At 36.8% G+C, this 24,755-nt stretch overlaps 4 protein-coding genes across 4 annotated transcripts in view; 2 read left to right on the top strand and 2 right to left on the bottom strand.

The window, feature by feature from the left end:
• The window catches only part of LOC134647988 (LIM/homeobox protein Lhx3), a 66,933-nt gene extending 49,815 nt beyond the window's left edge, over window positions 1-17,118 (bottom strand). Inside the window, exon 1 of the mRNA XM_063502414.1 lies at window positions 16,540-17,118. Within this exon, the coding sequence (XP_063358484.1) occupies window positions 16,540-16,672 (133 nt within the window). The 5' untranslated portion in view covers window positions 16,673-17,118. The remainder of the gene's footprint in view (window positions 1-16,539) is intronic.
• LOC134647978 (probable 26S proteasome non-ATPase regulatory subunit 3) overlaps window positions 1-24,755 on the top strand; it is a 174,495-nt gene that overhangs the window by 93,068 nt on the left and 56,672 nt on the right. The gene's annotated exons all lie outside the window — the stretch shown is intronic.
• Window positions 1-24,755, bottom strand: part of LOC134647983 (cysteine desulfurase, mitochondrial) — a 79,937-nt gene that overhangs the window by 34,197 nt on the left and 20,985 nt on the right. The gene's annotated exons all lie outside the window — the stretch shown is intronic.
• Window positions 17,434-23,991, top strand: LOC134647934 (uncharacterized). Its single transcript, XM_063502318.1, has 5 exons — window positions 17,434-17,709; window positions 18,314-20,454; window positions 20,545-21,612; window positions 21,960-23,524; window positions 23,620-23,991. The coding sequence occupies exons 1-5, from the start codon at window positions 17,524-17,526 to the stop codon at window positions 23,925-23,927; spliced, it is 5,268 nt and encodes a 1,755-aa protein (XP_063358388.1). The 5' UTR covers window positions 17,434-17,523; the 3' UTR covers window positions 23,928-23,991.

Genomic DNA, 24,755 nt, shown 5'->3' with positions numbered 1-24,755 from the left:
GGTAATGTTATACGCCTGTTCCTTAAAAAAGCAGAAATGGACACTGAGGCATAATTATCATTATTTTGGAATTTAAGTACTATATAATATTATTTGTAGTCTTTTGGAATATCATATTTTATTTGAACTAATAATATTGTATAATAATAAATCATAAAAGCTCTATTTAGGGACAAGAAAGAACTTTCAACGGCAACACTAAAAATAAACTGTCAAATAGTCAAGTCGCCACAAAGCGGCACCGCGTTTGTTGGCTTTGCTTTGTTTCTGTTTATACAAACTTATTAATTTCATATTATAGCTTCATTTGAACTATAGTACAAGTACGTGAATAGAATACCTAGACGTGTCTTGCTTGGTGCAGTTGCGTAGGTATGCTAAAAGGAAAGTTGGAAGACCGATGTGGCGCTTTAAAGACTGTGCTAAGCGTGACATGTGCCCAAAATGTGGGAGGTCGTGCCGCTCACGCATCGGCCTCCACAATCACCAAACCCGTTGTCTAAACAGCAATGCATAAATCGTCTGCAATAGACGAAAAGACCTGTGATGATGACGTGAATTGCCGATGTAGTAACGGAACACTACTAATGGTAAAACCTACATATTAATCTGACAGTGTCTACTGTTTGCCAATAAATGATAAAAAATTAACACTTCAGGTAAGTTTGTTTTGAATATAAAGGTTAATTAAATAATTTATCACCACACCAACTGGTAAAGGCCCCCTTGATTGTTCAAATACTAATGAGAAAATTGCATTTTTCCCACATGTGGGGCAAAGTAATCAGATCTAAATTTTGAGTTTCCTTATGTTAGCTGGTAGAATTTACTTTTAAATGATGATTTTGAATTATAAATTCTTTATAATGTTCATGTGGATTTGATTTTTTTGGTATTTTATAGTTGGTATTTTCCCTGCGTTGGCATGGTGATAAATTCTGTGTTTCATTAGGTGGCAATGTTTGTTTAACCCTCGTGCCTTAAATTCTCACAACGCTCAAGATTCCACTTCTCGAACCACTCGCTACGCTCATAGTTCAAATCTTCTGCTTGCTCTGGAATCAACATTAGCATGAGCGGTTAAACAACTGCTTTGCCCCCTTGCCCACTAATAACTATTGTCAAGTTTTATTTTAACCCCCCATGCTAATATTGATACCCGAGCAAGCGAAAGATTCCAAAGTATTTAGAGTTAGAGCAAGAAAGAAGAAAGGTACGTCATAATTTCAAAGATGTTTGACATTTAAAATAACACATGTACTGCGCAGGCGATCAATATCGCTGCATACTTTTCTTGGTCTAAATCTATACAATGGTTAGTGTTTGCAAACAGACTCCAATGTGAAGGCAATGTGTATTAAACTTTATTGTGATATTATTACATTTTATATATAAAAAATATGTTTCTGATTTCAGGACCCAGCCTCTAGCCACTAGAAGTTACAATGTACTCGTATGCAACAAGAGAGTGAAGATGAAATGGTCAATGCATCTCTGTACAGTCGCCATCAGATATATCGGAACGGCCAAGGTGTTCACAATATCTGAACACGCACTCTAACGCCCTGACAATAGAGGCGTGTTCAGATATTTGTGAGCGCCTTGGCCGCTCCGATATATCTGATGGCGACTGTACCACAAGTAAAATATTTTGAGTGGAAGATGGTTGAGATTGATTCCTGTTTCAACGGACAGACACATGCTATGAAGATTCTCTTAAAAATAATAAAATACAATTAATAAATTCAATGTTTAACGTGATAGTGACTTTATTTTGTCTACCCACTAACAACCAATTTGTTCAATGCTGGCGGGCAATGGCGGTAAACTTAAATATTTGATGTGGTATGAAGCTAAATGTTTTGAACATAATGGCAAGCCGCTAAAAAGTTTTAAACCTAGATTAGCCATTAAACTGTGGCTACCAGTCTGATTTGTTAATTGTTATATAAGTACAGTCAGCGTCATATAGTAGGTAGCATCCAAAGTATTCAAATAGTTCGGTACACCATATTATTTGTATGGCGTACTGAACTATTTGAATACTTTGGATGCGACCTACTATACGACGCTGACTGTACTTAATTTAAATATATATAAATTGTATATTATTTCTACGGCCTCCTAGCTAGTCAGTAGTGACAGTGACCCTGCTCTGCTATGTGCTATGAAGTAGGAGGTCCTGGGTTCAAATCCTCATAGGACATTTATTTGTTTTTTAATTGTGTGTGTATATATTAATGGTCTATATCTATTCCCATCTGTCCACACCTCTTGTATGGCGGCGGGGACAAATGGGCCACCACCATGGGACACCATATTAATACACTTTTAGGGGGATCCGAACCTAGGACTTCCAGCTTTGATATGATCATAAAATATAAGATATGTATGTATTTACATTTACACATTGTATTATTGCTCTCATACATATAGGGATATTTTTTTAAATGTCGGATGTCTCTTCTCTTTTGAGCATGAATAGAACAGGGGATAACTGACAGAACGGGATAGTCTTATGTATCTTTCAGTAGGAGTAGCAGCGAAAGCGCTATTATTGTTTGTCCTTGTCACAGTCTCACATCTTGTTTTATTCCCCACCGTAAATTGACCACCGTGATTGGTCGAATTCATTTGTTGCCCACCATAACAAATAAATTCGACCAATCATAGCAGCGCAATGCGACGCTATGATTGGTCGAATTTATATGTTTTGTCCCTCACGGAGGCACGCGTACACCACTTCTATAGGATGCTACCTTCTATGCTTTTGAGCAAGTTTTTGTCACCTGCCCTGCTATTCAAACTGCTCAAGAATTTACAATGTTTTGTTACCAAGTAGGTCGATTAGTGTAAGACTGTCCTAAAATATATGTATAGCTATATGAGGACAATTTTGTAATGCGTAAGGTTAAGTAAATTAATATACAAACAGCAACACTCCTAACTGTACATCGGTACAGTTAACACTTAACAGTGTGGCTGATGATACCATGTAGGTTTAATATATTTTAATTATTATCACGTTTCTAAGAACAATAGTACATTATTGTCGAGGTTCGGAAGTAGCTACTTGCAAGCTGAGGATTCGTTTTAAACGGACGACCTTGGGAGTCCGTTTAATTGAATCCGAAGCCAGCAAGTAGCCTTCCAGCCGAGTCATATATAGTGCTTTTCTCAAAAATGGTGCAAGAGATATTTTACAGAAGCAACGTTCTAATTTTCACAGAAAAAAGTAAAACCATTAAAAAGATTTGCTTGCCGCCTTTAAAAAAAATAGAAGTGTATTTTTCTGCTGAAAATACGCCAACGTATTTGAGACACCTAAATAGTCGCGGTACCAACATTATATTAATAATAAGTGCTGATCATCTGTTTGGCTGTTTAATGGACCTATGCCTTCATTTGATATGGCCATTTAAAGTTTTAAAAAGTTTGGAACTCGTTTAATAATGGAATTTGTATGCAACATTGCAGTCCCGAAATCGAGACTGCAATGTTTTTAACTTTTTAATTTTTAGAATGACCATAAACTACACACTTCGCGACCTATTTTTTAACCGGCAACGTCGACTTTGCCGTCCATTTTTGAGAATAATAATAAGAAATTACTTAATAATGTTGATATGTTGTCTGTGATATGATCATAAAGTATGAGGATTTACTACAGTGACATCTATTGATAGTCTTTCTCAAACAATCGAGCTATTTAGTGTGTTACAACGGCAAGAAACTAACTGTCTAGTAATGCGATAGATGGCGCTTAGAATAGTTCATGCCATTATTTATTTATTTTTTTCTGCGTCGATTTACTATGTGTAAATGGATGTTTTAAAAGGTTTTTGTTGTAATATGCTAAATAAGTTAGAACTATACATGTTAATTTAAAAATTGGCAAGATTTGAAATAACAAATATATATTTAGGCCCAATGGTGCTCTGAGTGACATCTCTTGAATTTTTGTGGAACTAAGCGAGGCTTGTATGGGCCGATTACTCTATACTATACTTACTTTATGATAAAACCTACTACCTAACTACCTATTTACGAAGTTTCAAGTTCCTAGCTTTAAATAAAATTTGCACCCTAAGACGAACTTTCATCCCCTTTTTAACCCCCTTAGGGGTTGAATTTCCAAAAACGTTGCAATTACTTTTTTTGTAATCGGCTATTATGCCTTTCTAAAAAGTTTCAAAGCATTTGTAATGGATTCAAACTTTCAACCCCTGTTTAACCCTGTTAGGGGATGAATTTTACAAAACGCTGAAATTACTTTTCCTGTATTTTAATAATATCCCTAAATACAAAGATTCAAGTCCTGCGTTCGAAAAAATGTTTGATATCCTTACAAACTTTCGACCCCTTTTTCACCACTTTAGGGGATGAATTTTACAAAACGCTAAAATTACTTTTCCTGTATTTTAATAATATCCCCAAATACAAAGATTCAAGTCCTGCGTTCGAAAAAAATGTTTGATATCCTTACAAACTTTCGACCCCTTTTTCACCACTTTAGGGGATGAATATTCAAAAACGCTGAAATTAGTTTTCTTGTATTTTAATAACATATATTTTTACGAAGTTTCAAGTTCCTAGCTTAAAATAAAATTTGAACTCCATACAAATTTTCAACCCCTTTTTAACCCTGTTAGGGGATTAATTTTACAAAACACTGAAATAACTTGTTCTGTCTTCTAATAATATCATCAAATACAAAGATTCAAGTCCCGCACTCTCAAAAATATTTGATATCCGTACAAATTTTCAATCCCATGTTTTACCACCTTGGGGATGAATTTTTAAAAACGCTGAAATTCGTTTTCTTGTATCTTAATTTAATACCTTTTTGCAAAGTTTCAAGTTCCTAGCTTAAAATAAAATTTGCACCCTATGACGAACTTTCATCCCCTTTTTAACCCCCTTAGGGGTTGAATTTCCAAAAACGTTTCAATTACTTTTTTTGTAATCGGCTATTATGCCTTTCTAAGAAGTTTCAAAGCATTTGTAATGGATTCAAACTTTTAACCCCTGTTTAACCCTGTTAGGGGATGAATTTTACAAAACGCTGAAATTACTTTTCCTGTATTTTAATAATATCCCCAAATACAAAGATTCAAGTCCCGCACTCTCAAAAATATTTGATCTCCGTACAAATTTTCAACCCCTTTTTTACCACCTTGGGGGATGAATTTTTAAAAACGCTGAAATTAGTTTTCTTGTTTTCTAATTTAATACCTTTTTACGAAGTTTCAAGGTCCTAGCTTAAAATAAAATTTGCACCCCAGGACTAAGTTTGATCCCCTTTTTTACCCCCTTAGGGGTTGAATTACCTAAAACGTCGCAATTACTTTTTTTTGTCATCGGCTATTATGCCTTTCTAAGAAGTTTCAAAGCATTTGTAATGGATTCAAACTTTCAACCCCTTTTTAACCCTGTTAGGGGATGAATTTTCAAAAACGCTGAAATTACTTTTCCCGTCTTATAATAATATCCCCATATACAAAGTTTCAAGTCCAATACCCACAAAAATATTTGATCTCCATACAAACTTTCAACCCCTTTTTCACCACCTTGGGGGATGAATTTTCTAAAACGCAGAAATTAGTTTTCTTGTTTTTTAATATAGTACATTTTTACAAAGTTTCAAATTCCTAGCTTAAAATAAAACTTGCACCCCATACAACCTTTCATCCCCTTTTTAACCCCCTTAGGGGTTGAATTTTTCAAAATCGCTTCTTATCTCTTGTACACTTTATAAATTCAACCTAGTGTGCAAATTTCAACTTTCTAGCTTTTGTAGTTTCGGCTCTGCGTTAATGAATCAGTCAGTCAGTCAGTCAGTCAGGACACTTGCATTTATATATATAGATTACCAATCTACATATTGGACTGATGTTTTTTTTTATATTCTGTCTGATTACTAACTTGCATAAAATCAAGTTGTTGAACTTTTCCAATAAAATTTTATTTCATCAAAAGCAACAAATGAAAATTAGAGCAACTCCGGTAGAAAGAGCAAAACTCACGAATTAATTTCCCACCCGAATACCTACTAACATCCCAAGCCCGTGCGCAGTCCGCGCGCTCCTCTGATTGATTAAAACGTTAACAAAGGGCTAAAGCTGATCACTGCGAGCTTTATACAGAGAAGCCCTTTATATTCAAGCAATCAAAGAACTCCCTATTACAGCTCCATCGAAAATTATGGCTTTCCGGCAAACGTTCTTTGTCTGTTAAAATTAAACGAATCCAAACGTGACTTCAATTATGCCTTTGGAAAACAAATGGAGATAGAATAGCGTGATATGCTCTCGTATTTAATATAGAGCTTCTGTCGTTTGAGAGTAATAAGAGATCACTTGGGTCTTCTTTATACCTATCTGTTTACAGACAAAACAATGAATACGATAATTATTTTCTATTGAAAAGTCATATGTGGCTAATTCCATCATAGGGCCTATTCCGTCCATTTGCGTTTTTCTCAAACAACGAACAAAATTGATATTAATTGCGGTATCTTTATTAACATTTTTTAATTCGTTTGATAAGTACCTAATACATATTTATTTAAAACACTTTACAGAACTGAATCAACTGATGTGCTGTGATGATATAATAGAAACTCAAGGATAATTAAAGAGGCCTTTTAAAGAGGCAAGGCCTTTCAATATCTATAATACCCGTATAACATAAAACGGTGATAGTAGACCTTTAATGGGTTTACGGAACCATGAAACTTTTTGGAGCTAAAATTATCACTCACTTGTCTTTGTAAGCAAATACATATTTTTGAATGAAGTATTACAAATATGATAGAAATGAAATAGTAAGTAATTAAAGAGCAATGGTCTTTAATTCCTAATACCGGTATAACATATAAGACGTAATCGGTAGCATGATCAGGTGGGCTGAGGTGCGCCGAGGGGCGAAAGCCAACAGATGTCGCCCCCCGCCGAGCGGATGATGACTCCAAACCCTCCGGCTATAAAAATTGTTGATGTTTCAGATATACCCGCGTGACCAGATACGAGCGAGGGTAATTACTAATAACCACCGATATGTGCAGCAATATATGGAGCAGTTTTTGAAGTGAAAACTTCTTTAGCGGCGCTGTGCACTTTTTGTGATAGGGAAAAAATGTTAAACTCGCGACAGGTCACGTGACCGACAGATTCGAGAGATTGAAAATTCGTAAGACAGACACGTGACCTGATCGAAAAACTATAACAATGTCATTGAGTTTCACTTCTGCCGACACTCCCGGAGTGCAACCCGTTGTTTTTTTAACAAGCTTTTATTAGGTCGACCTGTATGTAACTAACTAGGTATGTAATGGAATCTTGCAAGTTAAATTTGATCCACTTCCCGGTTTCCGATTGAGCTGAAATTTTGCATACACATGTAAGTCGGGTGACAATGCAATATTATGGTACCATCGAGCTGATCTGATGATGGAGACAGGAAGTGGGCATAGGAACTCTGTGATGAAACAACGCAACCTAGGGGTGTTAGGGGTTTTTAGAATTGTCTCGATGAGTATTAGTTGTCTGTCGTAAGAAAAGTACAGTCAGCGATAAAAGCTTGTACCAAAAATGAAATGTTTGCCAAAAACTTATTTTCTATGAATATTTTCATTACACCTACTTGAGAAGTGTCTTTTCGAAAGGGCTTATTTTTGTATGGTGTCTATAGAGAAATAAGGCCTTTTGAAAAGACTCTCCTCACTTATAGGATATAGAAATAAATAGGTCTACGTTATCAAATGGATTTATAAATATATTCGAAAAGTACCGGCAATCTAATACACAAAAAAAAGTCGAGTTAAATACGAGTACTTTTTCGATCTATGCATATAGGTACCTAATATTTATGACCACAGTCAGTGTTGACAAAAATAGTATCATTCAAAGACTCCAATACAAAAATCTAAAATTATGTAAAAAAATGTGATATATACTTAAAATAACACAAAGTTATGTTTAAATTACTTAGTTGAAAAAAATTGGTTGTGGAACTACAAATTTTTGGCAGTCTGATTGAAAGTAGTATTTTATACAATCGTGATATAATGGAGAGCTTTTCAGTCGAGTACCGTGTTTAGGCAACGAAGCTTGCTGAGTTGCCTAAGTAAAGGTACGAGACTGAAAAGCTTGATTATAAGGTATTATAAGGTACCTGAAGAGCGAGCGGCTCCCAAAGCGAAGCTCCCTGGTGCCAGTGTGGATGAGGAGGAGTTCACTCTGGTGTCAAGAAAGAAGAAAGCGCGCTCAGCGCCTCGTAAGACTCGGTGCGGTACCGCCGAACTAGTTCATTCTGGCTTGCGGGTTGCTACACCAAGTAAGGCGCTGTATGTGTCGCGCCTGCATTACACCGCCACGGCTGCTGAAGTGGTGGAGTATGTACACCAGAAAACCGGGTATACGCTGAGGGTGTTCCAGCTTCGATCGCGTCACTACGTGCACTTCAACTCGTTTGTGGTGCGCGTGCCGCGACCGCTGCAGGGGACCATCGAGTGCGCCGACTTCTGGCCGAAGGGTGTCGTGTTTCGGAGGTTCCGGGGCAAACTGTCGAATCCGACACAAGACCAGACGATTCAACGGAGCCACGCCGTTTTGTCGCCTAAATAGTGTTTAGTTTTTTAAGTTTATATAAAATGCATATATACGAGGGGCGTTCAAAATATTATGCTATCTATATTATTAATAATTTTATATTTTTTGTACTGTGACCTATAACTTTCATGTTTGGCAATCTGCTGTAAATGTAAGTTGGTTAAATAAATAAATAAATAAAATAAAATAAAATAATTCTCGGTATTGATATCTTACGACCTCTTCTAAAATTTCTTTCGTTACTGGCCGCTAAGGTTTATTCATTGACATTAAAAAAAAGTATAATTCGAACCGAGATAGTCTTTTGTTTTTCTGCAATTGCTGAACAAACATGAACATCCTGTGCGAATTGACAATGTTAACTAAATTAGAACATCGATGCGTGATAAAATTCTTGACAAAACAGGGTAAAAATCAAAAAACCATAAAAGAGGAAATGGATTGTGTTTACCGTGAGTCTGCTCCTTCTTTATCTACCATTCAAAAGTGGTCAAGCGAGTTTAAACGCGGAAGGGAGAGTATTGAAGATGACCCTAGACCTGGCCGGCCTGTAGTAGCTACTTCACAAGAAAATATTGATAAAGTGGAAAAACTTATATTGGAAGATGGTCGAGTGAAGGTAAAATCTATAGCACAAGTAACCAATCTCTCTATTGGTACCGTACATGATATTATACATGACCATCTTAATATGTCAAAAGTAAGTGCAAGATGGGTTCCGCGAATGCTGACTCGGCTTCAAAAAGACATGCGTGTAGCTTGTTGTTCCGATTTTATTGACCTGTGCCGTGAAAATCCTGATGAGGTGCTGCAAAGAATAGTTACTGGAGATGAAACCTGGGTTCATCATTATGACCCAGAGAGTAAACAAGAGTCCATGCAGTGGCACATTAAGGGTTCAGCTCATCCCAAGAAATTGAAGGTCATCCCTTCAGCTGGCAAGGTCATGGCCACGATATTTTGGGATTGTGAAGGAGTATTACTAATCGATTATAAAGAAAAAGGTGTAAATATCACAGGACAGTACTACGCTAACATTCTACGTCAATTAAAGGATGTAATTAAAGAAAAGAGGCGACGAAAGTTAACCAAAGGTATTCTGCTTCTGCATGACAACGCCCCCGTCCATACTGCTCATATTGCCAAGGCAACTATTGTTGAACGTGGGTTTAAAACTGTTACTCACCCACCGTATAGTCCGGACTTAGCCCCCAGCGACTTTTTTTTGCTCCCCAATCTTAAAAAGGATCTGCGTGGAAATAAATTTTCTGACGATGAAGCATTGAAGGCGGCAGTGGAGGAGCATTTTTACACGAAAGATAAAAAATATTTTTACGAGGGATTAAAAAAAATAATTGATCGATCTTTTAAGTGTATGAACATAGGGGGGGAGTATATTGAAAAATAAAAATATCAAACTTTTCGTACTTGTTTGTTTTCATTCTCATACCGAGAATATTTTGAATACCCCTCGTATGTTAGTCTGTAAGGTATTTGTAATATGGGCCTTGTTGCCTGATTTAAAATGTTAAATAAATAAATAAATATCACTATTGTATACAATACTTTTTCTACGAGTCAACAAAAAATTAATATTATAGTTGACTAAACGGTATCGAAATGAATATTATATGTAGTTGACTAAACTGTATCGAAATAAATATTATAGTTGAGTTGAGGTCCCATAGTAAAAAAAGTATGCGATTTCACTTTGGTATTCGCCAGGTGCGAAGTCGGTGGAGGGGGAAGTGGCACTGATCGTCACAAACACAGGTAATTTTATGGAATGTCCGCCATTAGTACTAGCGGCAGCCGCTTGAACTAATTTTACTCCATAAGATTTAACGTAGAAAGTCTGCCAAAATGAGGGCAGCACCAGTCGTGCACCTAGCGAATACGAAGTCTTAATTCAAGCATTGCAGTCGACGAGTAGAAAAAAGAAGCATTTAAATCAGTTGCGTGATTAAAACATATGTTATAAGTGCTCTGATAACATGATAACAATGATAACACGTTTAAATCGGTTCAGGTAACAAAACACGTGTGAGTGCGGTGGCACCGGAAGGAAGCGATTGGCGTCGCACGCGCCGCCACGCGCCACTTCCGGTTCTAATGTGATAATATAATAGGAGACGTCTCTGGACTCTTCACGAATTAGTTGTTTTACCGTGGAGCCAACGTTTTCTCACGCCTTTGATATTGTGGGAATTTGATAATTATAATCAACCGATGGCCTATACCTAAGTTGTATTTAATAGGGATGAAGGAAATATTAATCATTTACAGTGGTCCAATCTACCAAATATAAAAATAGGTAGGCTACAGGTAAAAAAATAAATTCGACTATTGTGGTGGCGCGGTTAAGTAGGTAAATACCTATCTAGAGTCAGACCAAGATAGCTATGCAACGATTTTTAAAGTAGGTACAGGGGGCCAATTTTTGAATTTCGACTACTCGATTTCGTGTATTTCGTTAAATAATATCTCCACTACTAGGCAGTAGGCATTTAAATTCTACTAATAGAATTGAAATCGAGTGGTCAATACCGGTAGATTCCAAATTTCGATCGCTCGTATTTCAAAAATTAGCATTTCGCCGTTTTCCACCGATTTTCGAGTGACGAAATCGAGCGATCGAATTTCAAAAATCGGCCCCCAGATGTGCAAGCGGTATTTTTAACCGACTTCAATTTCATAGAAGGAGGAGGTTCTGTATTCGGGTTAGGCTATTTTTTTTTTTTTATGTACGTTCACCGATTACTCCGACATCCGTGGTCCGATTTGAGTAATTCTTTTTTTGTTTGAAAGGAGCTACCTCCAAGTTGGTCCCATATTAATTTGGTTCTGTTGGGATGATGGGATCCATGAGGAATTGAGGGAACTCCTCAATTTTTAAAGGCACATGCATGGTGATTTGGGTGTTTTCTTAAGCAACTCGAGCATTTTCTCCCGAAAACGACCAATTTGATGAAGTAGACCTGATGATGATGATTGTTTTGATGATAATGATGATGTAGTATGTTCAGCGATTAATCCGGCACCTGTGATCCGATTTGAGTAATTCTTTTTTTGTTTGGAAGAAGTTACCTCCAAGGTGTTTCCGTATTATTTTTGGTTCTGGTCTGATGATGGAATCCATGAGGAATTGAGGGAACTCCTCAATTTTTAAGGGCACGTGTAAAGTGGTTTCGGTGTTTCCTAAAGTAACTCGAGCATTTGCTTCGGAAAACCACCAATTTGATGTAGTGCGACTGTAGCCTTACCATGAGTTCGACACTACCCCTGATCAGTAGCCATATCACAAGTTTGGCATTGACATATTCGCTATTAACGTCTTCGTAACTTACTTTTTATGCATCTCGCTCGCACTAATATGCCAGTACGAGCGAGATGCAAAGAAAGTAAGTTACATACACGCTAGCGAATATATTAATGTCAAACTCGTGGTAAGCTGGTAAGGCTACTGATCGGGGGTTAGGGTTAGGGATTAAGGGGTCGGGGACTGGCGGTTGAAGGGCTGTTGCTTCAGGGTCGAGGGGTTCCTGGATCAGGGGTTGATGGGCTGTGAGGTTGAGTGATCGGGGGGGTTGAGGGATTGGGTCAGTGGCGGGGCGGAGGATGGATTTAGTGTAGTGATAGTGAAAGGAATTATAATTTCCCAGACGGACTCGAGAAAATTCCTGATTACATATTTATTAAAGTAATAGGTACACGAATTCAATGTTAAACGTGATTTCGTTTTTAATTTATGCGTCGCGCTCTTAACAATGCGTTAAAACTAAAAATGGAAAAATAAAAACCATTTACAAAAAAAATCAAACCGACTTCAAAAAGGATGAAATAAAATATTATCCTTTTTGAAGTCTATGCGTTACCAACTGATATGTTTGAAGTCGGTGCCAAGCCAAGTAGTAACAATACCAGTCAAAAATAATCAGCTTTATGGCTATAAATCCCATTAGAACTGTACTAATACGTAATAACTATTGTAAATGTGCAAGTAATTCTGTCTGCCTCTTTGTCGCCTTTTCATGGCTAAACAACTGAACTGCTTTAGGTGAAATTTGGCAAAAAGGTAAATTCCTTGAATTGTTTTATATTTTGAAATGTAGTCCTCTGGATAAGGGACGGGAAATAACTCAGTCCCAATCCCACACATTTGTAAGAAATGTTCTTTAAAAAATACGACGGCAAAAAAAATGCATTGGATTTACACTATGTGCCGACAAACATGGTACGGACTGCGCCAAGAAGGTTTGATCGTGTGTTCTTAGGTACAGTCGACGTCAAAGATATGTTTACACTTTTGTACCTTACTCCTTTGTAATAAGGCGAAAAGTGTAAACATATTTTTAACGTCAACTGTACCTACAGAAAGTACGTTCATTGTCGTCGTGTAAGACAATCCAATGTACATCCTTATTGAATCGCACCAAAATCATGGTATGCAACAAAATTAGGCTTGGCACCGACTTCAAACATATCAGTTGGTAACGCATAGACTTCAAAAAGGATAATATTTTATTTCATCCTTTTTGAAGTCGGTTTGATTTTTTTTGTAAAAAGTTTTTATAAACGTCTAACTTCGTCAAAAATTATGACGTACGCGTATAAATAACGCGCGGCTGTGCTATAAAAATTGCTGCAGATTTGTCTTGGTCTGACTCTACCTAGGTAAATCTCTCTAATACATATTAAATCATAAATACACAATTCCCACGCCAAAGTAAATCCAACGCAATTGTTGACTGATACGCGCATTTCAGATTACACTACAATAACAATGATTACTTTTCATACAATGTAGTTTAGTGAAATAATAACCGTAGGCCGCCGGCTAAAGGCGCCCTAACCGAGTAATCATAGGCTTTCAAATGATTTTGTATTAGTAGGGGTTCTTTCCAAGGGAAAGTATTGATAAACTGATGTAATCCACGTTGGTTGGTGGTTAATCTCTGTCCCGTTATAATGAAATTCCACCTACAAATCTGATGTGAACTACAAATCCAAAGGAAAATAGTAAAGTCCGTTACTTTTTGTGTGGCGGAGCGTTCATAGAACTCGTTTCCCATCGGCTTGCCTATTTAGAGACATCTGAGAACTTTATTCTAGAAATTCCAAAGAAATAGCAAGCCAAATGAACATTTTTGGCACGCCGCTAAGAGTACTGATTAGGGTTTGCACGACGGATCCGAAATGTATGGGAGTATCCGCGGATCCGAATCCAGATCCGGATAATTTCATACATTTCGGATCCGGATTGCAAACCCTAGTACTGATATATTAAGGGTTGTTTAAAGTGAGTACATAGTATACCAAGTTAGATTCTGTCGTGGATACGAGTACATACTCGTATTATAAAAATATATAGTGAATGTTATAAACCCTCAAGGTGAACTAGTTTCAGTAACAATAGAATTACGTTATAACTAGACGTAGTAAATACATATAAATATAAAGACGTAGTAGATAACCATTACATGAAAATAAACACTATAAGTACCTAAACACTCAATTAAATAGACAAATACTCAATTTATAGGTTTACATGTATATTCTTTAAGCTACGCGGCACTTGTTTGCACAATTTGCTAAGTGCAACGTTATCGGAATAATAGGAGCGGGTCATTACCTTGTCTGGCGTTAAAATCAAAAAGCGCTCATCGACGCTCCTACAACTGTGAAGAGCACTTAACTTGATTACTCGAAGCCCGATGGTGTGTCAGTGAAAGCCCATACTGTGCCCATATAAAGTTGAGGCACGGACACACCGCCCCGCCACGTGCGCCTCAAAACCCCGACACGTGTCGACGGCCAGTAATTGTAGCGTACGATATGAACATCGTTTTTAAAAAAGGGATTCTGAATGTAGTACTGGCACATATTGTTAATAATATTCAAAATAGAGTAGGAACTTCTTTTTCTTGGTATGGGAGTAGATTATCAGACCTTATATATTATATGCAAGTGATAAGGTTTTTTTAGCCAATTTCGATCAAATGACGTGGAATCAAGCATATTCAATTTGTATATCTTGACCAAAGTATTAAAATGTTACGGTTTTTGCGCCCGTTCAATCTGGTGAAGAATATTTCAATAAGACTAATAACAAAAGGTTAACATTAACAGTAGTACCAAGTTAGCGACCTTATCCTTGTCTCACTTATATATGCTGAGCTATATGACATTATTTTTTTGCTGAAAAAAGTATTGTACCCACTTAAAATATTGTCTACTAGGCAAATCAATGAAGACGTAATACGTAACATTAAATAGCTGGTAAAGGTTTTTTCCTGGCTACGATGTTTTAGTTGTACAATATGTATATTTAATTTTTAATTTTTAATTATCAAAATTGACAATTATTTCATCTAATACCTTTAAACGAGCAATTCTTGTTTATTTATTTATTTATATATATATATATTTCGGGGATCTCGGAAACGGCGACGAATTTTTTTAGAAAAAAATTTAATTTTGAATTGATTTAGTTAAAAATTTAATTAAAAAAATTTTTAAAGATTAAATTTAATATGTTAAGGGATAAGCTTTCATTTAAATTTTTATAAAAAAAATTAATTATTTTGAAAATTTTAAAATTTATTTTATTGAAGAGATTAAATAATACAGATTTTTTTCATGATTATGTATAATTTAAATAAAAAATACTTGAATTCCTTATTATTTGCGCCAGAAACAAAACTAACGAAATAACGTACTAACACGAACTTGGGGCCCTTTACTTTAGCAACTGTACTATATGTACCTACAATTTAAGGGAGACATTTTAGAACGCCTAGTAGGTGTATTATTGGCACATTCTACTACACGTCTTTGATTGGAGTATGTACATTGTACAAGGAACAGGAAGAACTATGTTGGTAATGACCTTGGCGCACTTATTGAACAGCTTTTAGTTATCTTTCATTTTCGTTTGTTTAAGATGCAACGTACCTACCGGTTTATACTGGATTATAAATCCATATCTATCTTATAGTTACTTAATTGTACATGACAAATCTTTAAACAACTGTATATTGTATGTATACAGTAAAGGCGCCACGACACTGTTCACGCAAAAATGATAACAATAGGTACTTTTTAGGGTTCCGTACCCAAAGGGTAAAAACGGGACCCTATTACTAAGACTCCGCTGTCCGTCCGTCCGTCCGTCCGTCCGTCTGTCACCAGGCTGTATCTCAAGAACCGTGATAGCTAGACAATTGAAATTTTCACAGATGATGTATTTCTGTTGCCGCTATAACAACAAATACTAAAAACAGAATAAAATAGAAAGTGGGGCTCCCATACAACAAACGTGATTTTTGACCGATGTTAAGCAACGTCGGGCGGGGTCAGTACTTGGATGGGTGACCGTTTTTTTGCTTGTTTTTTTTTTGCTTGTTTTGCTCTATTTTTTGTTGATGGTGCGGAACCCTCCGTGCGCGAGTCCGACTCGCACTTGGCCGGTTTTTTTGAAATCCTTACATAAAGGCCACAACCTTTCTAATATTGTTGTTAACTGTTTTTCTTGAAGGTTTGAAGGGCATATTGGTCCGGAAATACCGCAGTGATTTAGATACTTGATGTCATAATCTCATTGTACTTTATGATTATGAGAGCAAGTAGATGTCTACTTTGCTAAAAACTGATATCAGTGTCTTAAAATATTTACGGGGTTTTGTCCTATAACAGGGGTTTTGTCATAAAATATTAAATTAGGTACTCATTTTTCGAAAAACAATTTTTATTGTCATTGTATTGTAAATAAATCCTAATTTTAGACCATTTCTGTTAGCTTCATAAGAATCTACCTATAGGTATCTAGATACCTACATCAGGCCAGCTCGACGTTCGACGACTATTCACTGTGTAGTTCCAACGACCCTTTGATTTGACTACTCAATATTCCTGGCAAAGGTCTCACCTTCTAACGCTTTGTTCCTCGCGAGCAGTGCCAACAGGACATCAGGTGGCGGCGGATCCAGCGGGTGCATTGTTTCTAAAGCGTCCATCTGCCCTTCACGAGACACGCACTCAACGTCACCGTATCCTTCCATGAATGCACTACGTCCGTACACACAGCTCCACTCTTCAAGGCATTTCGTTGCAAAAACAATGTTTTGGGACCTACGCCGTGAAAACGGAGCGGCATCGGCGGCGGGCGTCCCGGCGCGCTACAAAGCCCCACGTGGCAGCGCCGCCCACGCTCGCTTCGCGCCGACGCAGACTACTCGTCACCGCCCTGCTACCTCCCATTGAGAAGTCATTTTTTACCCCCTGAATCTGATAAACCCCTAGGCTGGCGGGGTAGCGGGCAGCTCCCCCGCCCCGAACTAATTTGGCGGAGTCGTACGACACACCCCCGGTGCTTACATCCATCTACAATATTACTGCAGCACGTTATCCCGTTCGCGAGGGCACTTCGTTTCTACTCATCTGGCATCCTTGTGAAGAAAGGGAACCCCGAAATTATAGCGATCGTTAATCAATTTTGAAGTTTTAAAATGTTGCTATGTAAAAACCCTAACATACTCATTTAAACACCATAGGGGTTCCTTTTGTACCTTTTTGGTACGGAACCCTAAAAATGTAAAACTGCTTTAGTTTTAAAAATTTCCTACTATGTAAACTGCGTGTCAAAATGGTGTCAAACGTAGTTTACATTCATGTATTATAATAATAATAAGATATCCCTACTTATACGTGACCCTTTTCACTTGTTCCACTACAAACCTTTTATAATTTTCAGCAGACCTTATTTGTCATAAAGAGGTTAGTAAGTTTTGAGGTTAAATAGAAATAATGACAAATGTTTTGACTCATTGATTATTTATAAAATTATGTCATTTATTCTATCTTGTACCTATTTTTGTGCGCATGTTGTTTTTTGAAGATGTAAATTTATAAAATGGCTAAATATCAAACCGACATGTTGCCATGTCATCATTTTCACCCGGACAATGTTTTCGATCGGTTTAAAGTGCTCGAGGTGCCTACTTCGTTTGTAGAGTTATCGACATCGATCGATCTGGACGTAGGGATAGATCTTAATACATCTGCCTACTTTAAAACGACCTGCAACGGTTTACTGATGGTAAGGCATAATCTCATCTCATATAATACTCGTACCTAGTAAGAGAGGCAGTGGGAGTGGGATTATGTCTCATATAGAAGCACACACATCCACACATATATTATTGTAAACGTGAGGCTTTATTATTAAAATGGTAACTGCACAGAGTTTATAGTGACAAAGTGTGGAAATACCGCCACAATCGGCAAATTTCTATGAAAATATAACGTTAACTGTGGCACTCCCACACTTTGTCACGTCATAGTCAGTGCGATGCAGAGTTAGCTTAGATAGACTTGAGAACTCGCCCAGAATAAGGAAATTAGTTAAGGTCGAAAATGTCTAATTGTGTGTACAGTCGCCATCAGATATATCGGAGCGGCCAAGGTGTTCACAATATCTGAACACGCACTCTAACGCCCTGACAATAGAGGCGCGTTCAGATATTTGTGAGCGCCTTAGCCGCTCCGATATATCTGATGGCGACTGTATGTGACTGTTGATTAAACTAATTATTTTCTAAAACATTACTCTAGCTAATGCTGACTCTGTAGTACTAATTTTAACTTACAAACAACTTTCTAACTTTGTGTATTATACCTACTTAATTACGCTTATTTTGTAGAAGTTTGAGGATGCTCGCGACGTGTCTCCGTCACATAGAGCCTACAAGATCGAGCAAATTAATAATGGCGTCATCAAAATAATTTTTAATCCCAGTAACGAATGTATTACCAAAGCAAAACGCGATAAAGGGGAAAATCAACTCGTGTTTGACCTCCGCTTGATACGTGTAGATGGTACTCGATGCTGTAATAAAGAATTTCACTCTGAAATAGGACGTTACTACGTTTGCGGTCACTATGAATATTGTGACATTGCGCACTATCCTCATGTAGTGGATTTTGGAGATGTGGTCGTGAATACCGCAGTGACCAGGCATGTACGAATTAAAAACAACTCAAACGTGATAGCGGCAAAATTTTACTCCATAAAGGCCGCAGGTTTCTTCGTCACTCCGGCTAGTTTTACGATAGCTCCGAAAGCTTGTAAATGTATCACTATTTCTATAAAGCCCGTCTGTTTTCAATTTAAACACTGTTGTACTTTCAAGATAAAAAATCCCGACGATGAGTTCATTGAGTCATCTATAAATGAAAACTCTTTGATATATAATATTAATGTAAAGTTGAATGTGATACCTTATAAAAAACAAAAGATAGTAATTGTGGAATCATTGCATAAACTTATTGAACCTGAAACTAAATATACTTACGTAGGTGAAGAGATAGAGAAGCATTTAAAACAAAAAGCTAAGGGTATGGAGTTGTTGCAGCTATCCAAGTCGTCGAAAAGAATAGTTCCCAAAAAAGAAATTTTTTGTACTGGCACTGTTAGGTGTTATTCAGAAGAATCGGTAAAGATAAACCTAATACAAAACAACAAATACAATTTTTGCAATAGACCCTCAAAGAAGGTAAACACATATGACGTTTTCAATGTTTTTATTTTGCCCTTTTCCATTGATTTTGGAAGAGTTAGTGTAGATACCTATGGTGAGGATAATATAACCATAATAAATAATACTGATTACGATATCACTATAAATTTATGTAAGGATGATTACATCCTGTATACGGAAAACAAAGTTCGAAATTTAAAGCTGAAACTCGTGCCATTTACAGAAGCAAGGGTAAAGGTTCTACGACGAGGTTTTGTGGAAGGCTTAGCGACACTAACATTTGATTACACGATAGATAACAAATATCATCGCAAACATCCATATAAAATTCAAGTTGGAACTCCGACGGTGTTGGTCCAAGACAAATTTTTGAAATTTGGTATGGTCACTAATGAAAGTTTCATCATTTCTGTACCATTAAAAATATCCAATTATTTTAATGTTCCTGTAACAATTCACTGGGAAGGTATAACGTCCGACACTCCTTTTGAAATAATACCAAAAAGAAGTATAATCCCAAGTCGCACTTCAAAGATGACTGACGTCATTTATGCTAGCAAACTTACGAAGTCAAAAGTACACGAAGTAGAGTTATACTCAAATAATAAAAAAGTAATTCCGGTCGAATTAAGTGTGATTACAAGAAAACTATCTATCAAGTTTTTACAACCAAATGTGCAGTTTAAAGATATTGCTCTAAATTTAGAAACAGTTGAAACAGTTAAACTCGAAAATTCCTCTAGAGAAGTTGCTGTATTTTATGTAGTTGAACCTCTAATTCCTGGACTCAAGATAGAACCAATGAGTGGAGCAATACGACCTAAGATGATAATTACATTTGAAATCATAGTTCAAATAGCCTGTGTCTTGGAATTTGCATTTGATATTTATGTTAAAATAAACAATAAAGAAAATTTGATTTTGCCTGTAAGTGGGAACGTCTTGGAGCCAAAAATACTAATCTCTCCGAAAAATATTTACATGCCTCGAATACCATGTAATATGGTAACGTATGTACCAATCACTTTTCAAAACCTCAGTACGCTACAAAGTGTTATAGAAGTTATAGACACAGGTGACGACAATATTTTCAACGTATATATAGCTGTAGGATATGAAAAACAGAGAATTTTTAAATTTTATATTGAAGCTGGTCAGTCAAGGACTGTGTTTATAAGAGTCTATGATATTTTTCGCCGGGAATATGAGATGTATCTTCCCTTTAAAATAAATGGATTACTTGGCCCTCCAGATCATCGATCTTCAAGTACAGAACTTCGACATTACATTGGGGAACACGAAGAGTTAGTATTTAGTATGAAATCTTAGTCAAATTTTCATTAATCTTCACATTAATTAAAATTGTATTAAAATGTACTTTTTCATAATTTCAGGGAATATAAAAATAACTCCAAAGTGAAACTAAAGAGCTTAAACAAAGATATAAGTTTTTGTCGAATAATTGGGGTAATAACTGTACCCTGGATACAAATATCTGTTGAAGAATTCGAAATGATCTATCAACCCAACGGAAATAATATCATAGAGTTTACTATTACAAATATTTCTAAATATTATTTGTATGTAGCAATTTTAACGTCGAAACTGGTGCCTAATTTCAGTTTGAACTTGCAAAGAGCAGACAATTCTATAATAACCGACACTCACATAAAATTTGAATTAGACCGAGGAAGTGATGCACAATTGTCTGTAAAATTTCATCCCAAAGGACATGGTAAACGTGTGGCAACCGCGTTACTGTATTTAGATAAACCAATGACGATGCCATATTACAATCTTACCTTCACAGGGAGAAAGCAAACTCCGATCATGACACCAAGCACTTATAGAATAATATTTCCACCTTGCCTTGTACAGACTAGTATTCGACGGACATTTAATGTGATTTTCGAAGAAGAATCGACTTTAGATCGATTTTATTTTGTTTCAAAAGAAGAGAGTAGTGTAACAACAAACTTTATTTCATGTGAAATAATTAACAATTCTCAAAAAAATCACACAGTTGTCACAATCGAACTTATAATTTTTAGTGAAAATCAATCTTTCAAGAATTTCATACTGAGTTGTTGCCACGAATGCGGGTCGGGTTGTGACATTGAAATCAGTTTTTGCTTTACATATTGTCCTCTAACACTACACTCTAACATTTTGGTACATCCAGAAGATCACCCATATCCATTTTTTCCTTTGGATACACAACAAGACCTTTATGAGTACATGAACATCTGCGTAGATTTTCTCGAGAAGTGGATGTTTCAACAAGGATTTCGTAGAGATCTGTATCCCGTGATACCTGATACATTTCATGCTATATCATCATCACTTACTGGCGCTGGCGCTGGCGCTGGCGGTGGTACAAAAACAAAAGGAATGAATGTATCCTTCCTAAATTTTATCAGACGGGCTGCCGGTCCCTTAATGAAACATATACATAAGGTGTCGTAAGTATCAATGTTACTTGTTTATCTAAGCTCCATACCTCAAAACGAAACAAGAACCCCTTAAAAGAGAACTCCTTTCCCATCTGCCGCAAATTTCCTATAAAAATCTAAATATTAACAACCTTCAGGGTACCGCATATAAAATACAATATATGTGTCCTAAAGACAAGTAAAGGAATTAATCTTCCACCAAAAAAATTGCGTCTCATCTGCTTACTCGTAGTTACACGGAAACGCCGGTGCTTGAGTCTGGCTCGGACTTGGCCGGTTTTTTTATTATTTAACTCAATAATAAATTACATCTAGTAACGTACTTTATTTTCATATAATCTGGATTTACTTTTCAGAGGATCTGGCGTAGATGAATCTTTCAGAAGCGTTAAAGAAATACATGACACGTACAAAGAAGTAATTCATTTGTTGAAATCTCGAGGCGTGGAATTATGGGGGTTACAGGCAAAGTTTTTGCTAAGTTACGAACAGTTCAGCTTATACTGTGAATATGTTGCTCCAACATGCAACGCAGATATAATATTGACTCAAGAGCTACTAGCTGATATCAGTCTTTTTAAAAGATTAAGTAAACAAAGTTGGGTCGACTTCATTTTGCAGAGCTACAAAGCTTTCATTATGGACAGTTGTTTTTTTGAGTGCGTGTGCGTAACTTCCCAACCTCGGAACGTGGTTGACATCTTGATAGGTTGGTATAACGAGCAAATCCGAAATCGACATATCAATTTACGTGGTAAAGATAAACCAGTAAAATTTATTACTAATATAACCTCAGACTTATCCGACGGCATTGCTGTTATATCGGCAATAATGAATTATTGCTCGTTTTTGAAGGATTATTTTGCCATATTTTCTGAAGTTAATGAAGAAGAACAAGAAAGTGACATCATTAATAATGCCTGTTTAATTATTGAGACACTTAACCAACTCAAAATTAATTTTCCTATTACCAGTAAAGACTTTCTAAGCCCAAATTTCTTGCAGATGCTCTTTTTTTCTGTTCATTTATTTGTTGCTTTGCCTATGTTTATACCAAAAGGTTACGTTAAGTTTAATCCTCCGATATTGAGGACTTCAACGAGACAAATGGCAATAAGTACTACAACGCAAGAATCTTTGATTCTGAATTGTAGCATACTAAACAACAACAAAAATAACTTTGCCGTTGAAAAAGCTGCTGCTGGAGATAATGGCAAGAAATTGTATGTAACCATAAAATACACAGCATATTTCGTCGAGGAAGATAATGCTATTCTCCTTGTACATGGTTACAATAAGACGAGAATTTTTGATACTTATATCATATTTACGCTCCATGGGCTAATAGGTGCATTAATTCCTCACCGAAAATGTAGAGTTACCGGGCCTCTGTATCGGCCTAACAAAGTTGACGTTCTAGTTTGCTCACCATTTTTTTCTGCTGGTACATATAAATTGTATATAACTGATACGGAACCTACGATTCCGGTCAAGTTTGAAGAGAATACGATACCAAAATTTTATGTACAACGGCTGTGTTTTATTGAAAAAGAAATGTATTTGCCGGGGTTGCCAAAAGAAAGTGGTCAAGAGGTTCAAGAAAATAAACTATATATGCAAATCATTTGTTTAAGCGCCCAAACAGGCAATAGCTGGATTTGGTTCAGGGGTGAACCTGGAGATTTCTTTATAAAAGTAGCAACACAGCCTCGCTGGGACTCGCCATTAGACACGATACAAGTCAGCTACAGCTGGCCTACGGACTCCTGTGGCTCCGGCCGCTGTGGTGAATCGTGCGACTGTTACCGAACCACGACACTCATGATTCCACATCGTAATGAGCTGATGGTTAAGGCCTTACGATATGCTTTAGTTGAACATGCGTCGCCTGTAATGATGAACTTATTTGATAATCTTATTGGTATGTCTGTACAAATAAGCATTGTTTTGAATGTTCATTCACATGGTTCACATTTGGGTCTCTAGACAAGAAACTTAACTAATCATGAATTTCAGATTCTTCTACCGGAAAAATGATCTTGGAAATGTTACTAGCCGATGATGGAACGAATATGTCGGATGTGCGTCATATTCTTCAGAACGAAATTGGTTACAACGTATCGTCGCGCGCACTGAGTCCCCGGAAAGATTATGTGATACTGGCCCACCATACATCGGCGATACTTGCTTTGCCAGTCAGCGTACCAGAGGAATCGGAAAAGAATGAAAAGCATAATGTTATCCTCACATCAGATTGTGGAATGGACATACGCACTTACAGAATCATTTTTATAAATAATAGCCAAAGTAGAGACGAGATGTAAGTTACATTTATGTTACTTTTTAACGTGTTTGCGATATTAAATTTTCATGATGTATTTATTAAATTATTTCAGATTTAAATAAGTTACATTTATTTTAAAGTATCTAAACTCTAATTCACTTCCTTATTACTTGTCTATCTGTCGAGACGAACAAAAAAGGTGGCGGGCACTACCTAACTTTTCTTGACACGTTTCGTCTCATTATGCCCAGCGCCCTCTTTTGACCTTTACTTTATGGCCATTCCTCATCATCATCTTCGTAGTTATCCCAGCATTTTGCCACGGGTCACTTAAGGAGCCTGCAGGAGTTCGCTCGGCACACTCACTTCAAGAATTGGCCCAGGCAAACTTTTTTACACAGGCGACTTCCATATGACCTCTAAACCAGAGGGATCGAAACCACTGGATGAGTACAGTTTTCTCACGATGTATTCCTTCTCCGAAAAGCGACTGGTAAACCTCAAATGATAGGTCGAACATAAGTTTCGAAAAACTGCTTGGTATGAGCCGGGAGCCGGGGTTCGAACCCGCTAGCGTACTAACGCTTCCATTTTTAGTAATTCCTGGGAGCCTATCCGAGATATCAATCTTTGACAGAAAACTTCTATCGAAACTTAGATACCTACCTAATTTATGGAAATTTGTCGGAAATTGTAGGATCTGTCATTCCGATTTTTTTTTCATTTCGGTACGATTGTCATCTTGTTTAGACCCTCTACTGTCCATAAGTCTATAAACGGAATTCAGGAAGGAAGCGATAGTTTTCCATGAAGAAGTGTCAGAGCGCAGCGGAAGGCGAGACGCCGGTGCCGGCACCGCGGGCTGCCC

This window comes from Cydia amplana, chromosome 5 (genome assembly GCF_948474715.1).
Source record: "Cydia amplana chromosome 5, ilCydAmpl1.1, whole genome shotgun sequence".
Lineage (NCBI taxonomy): Eukaryota > Metazoa > Arthropoda > Insecta > Lepidoptera > Tortricidae > Cydia > Cydia amplana.
The sequence above is the reverse complement of the archived record's forward strand: the minus strand, read 5'-3'. Positions and strand labels throughout refer to the sequence as shown.

Coding starts and splice junctions, on each gene's coding strand:
- LOC134647934 (XM_063502318.1), top strand. CDS start 17,524: ATGGCTAAATATCAAACCGACATGTTGCCATGTCATCATTTTCACCCG. Junction 20,455..20,544: donor TACATTGGGGAACACGAAGA/GTTAGTATTTAG, acceptor TCATAATTTCAG/GGAATATAAAAATAACTCCA. Junction 23,525..23,619: donor CTTATTTGATAATCTTATTG/GTATGTCTGTAC, acceptor CATGAATTTCAG/ATTCTTCTACCGGAAAAATG.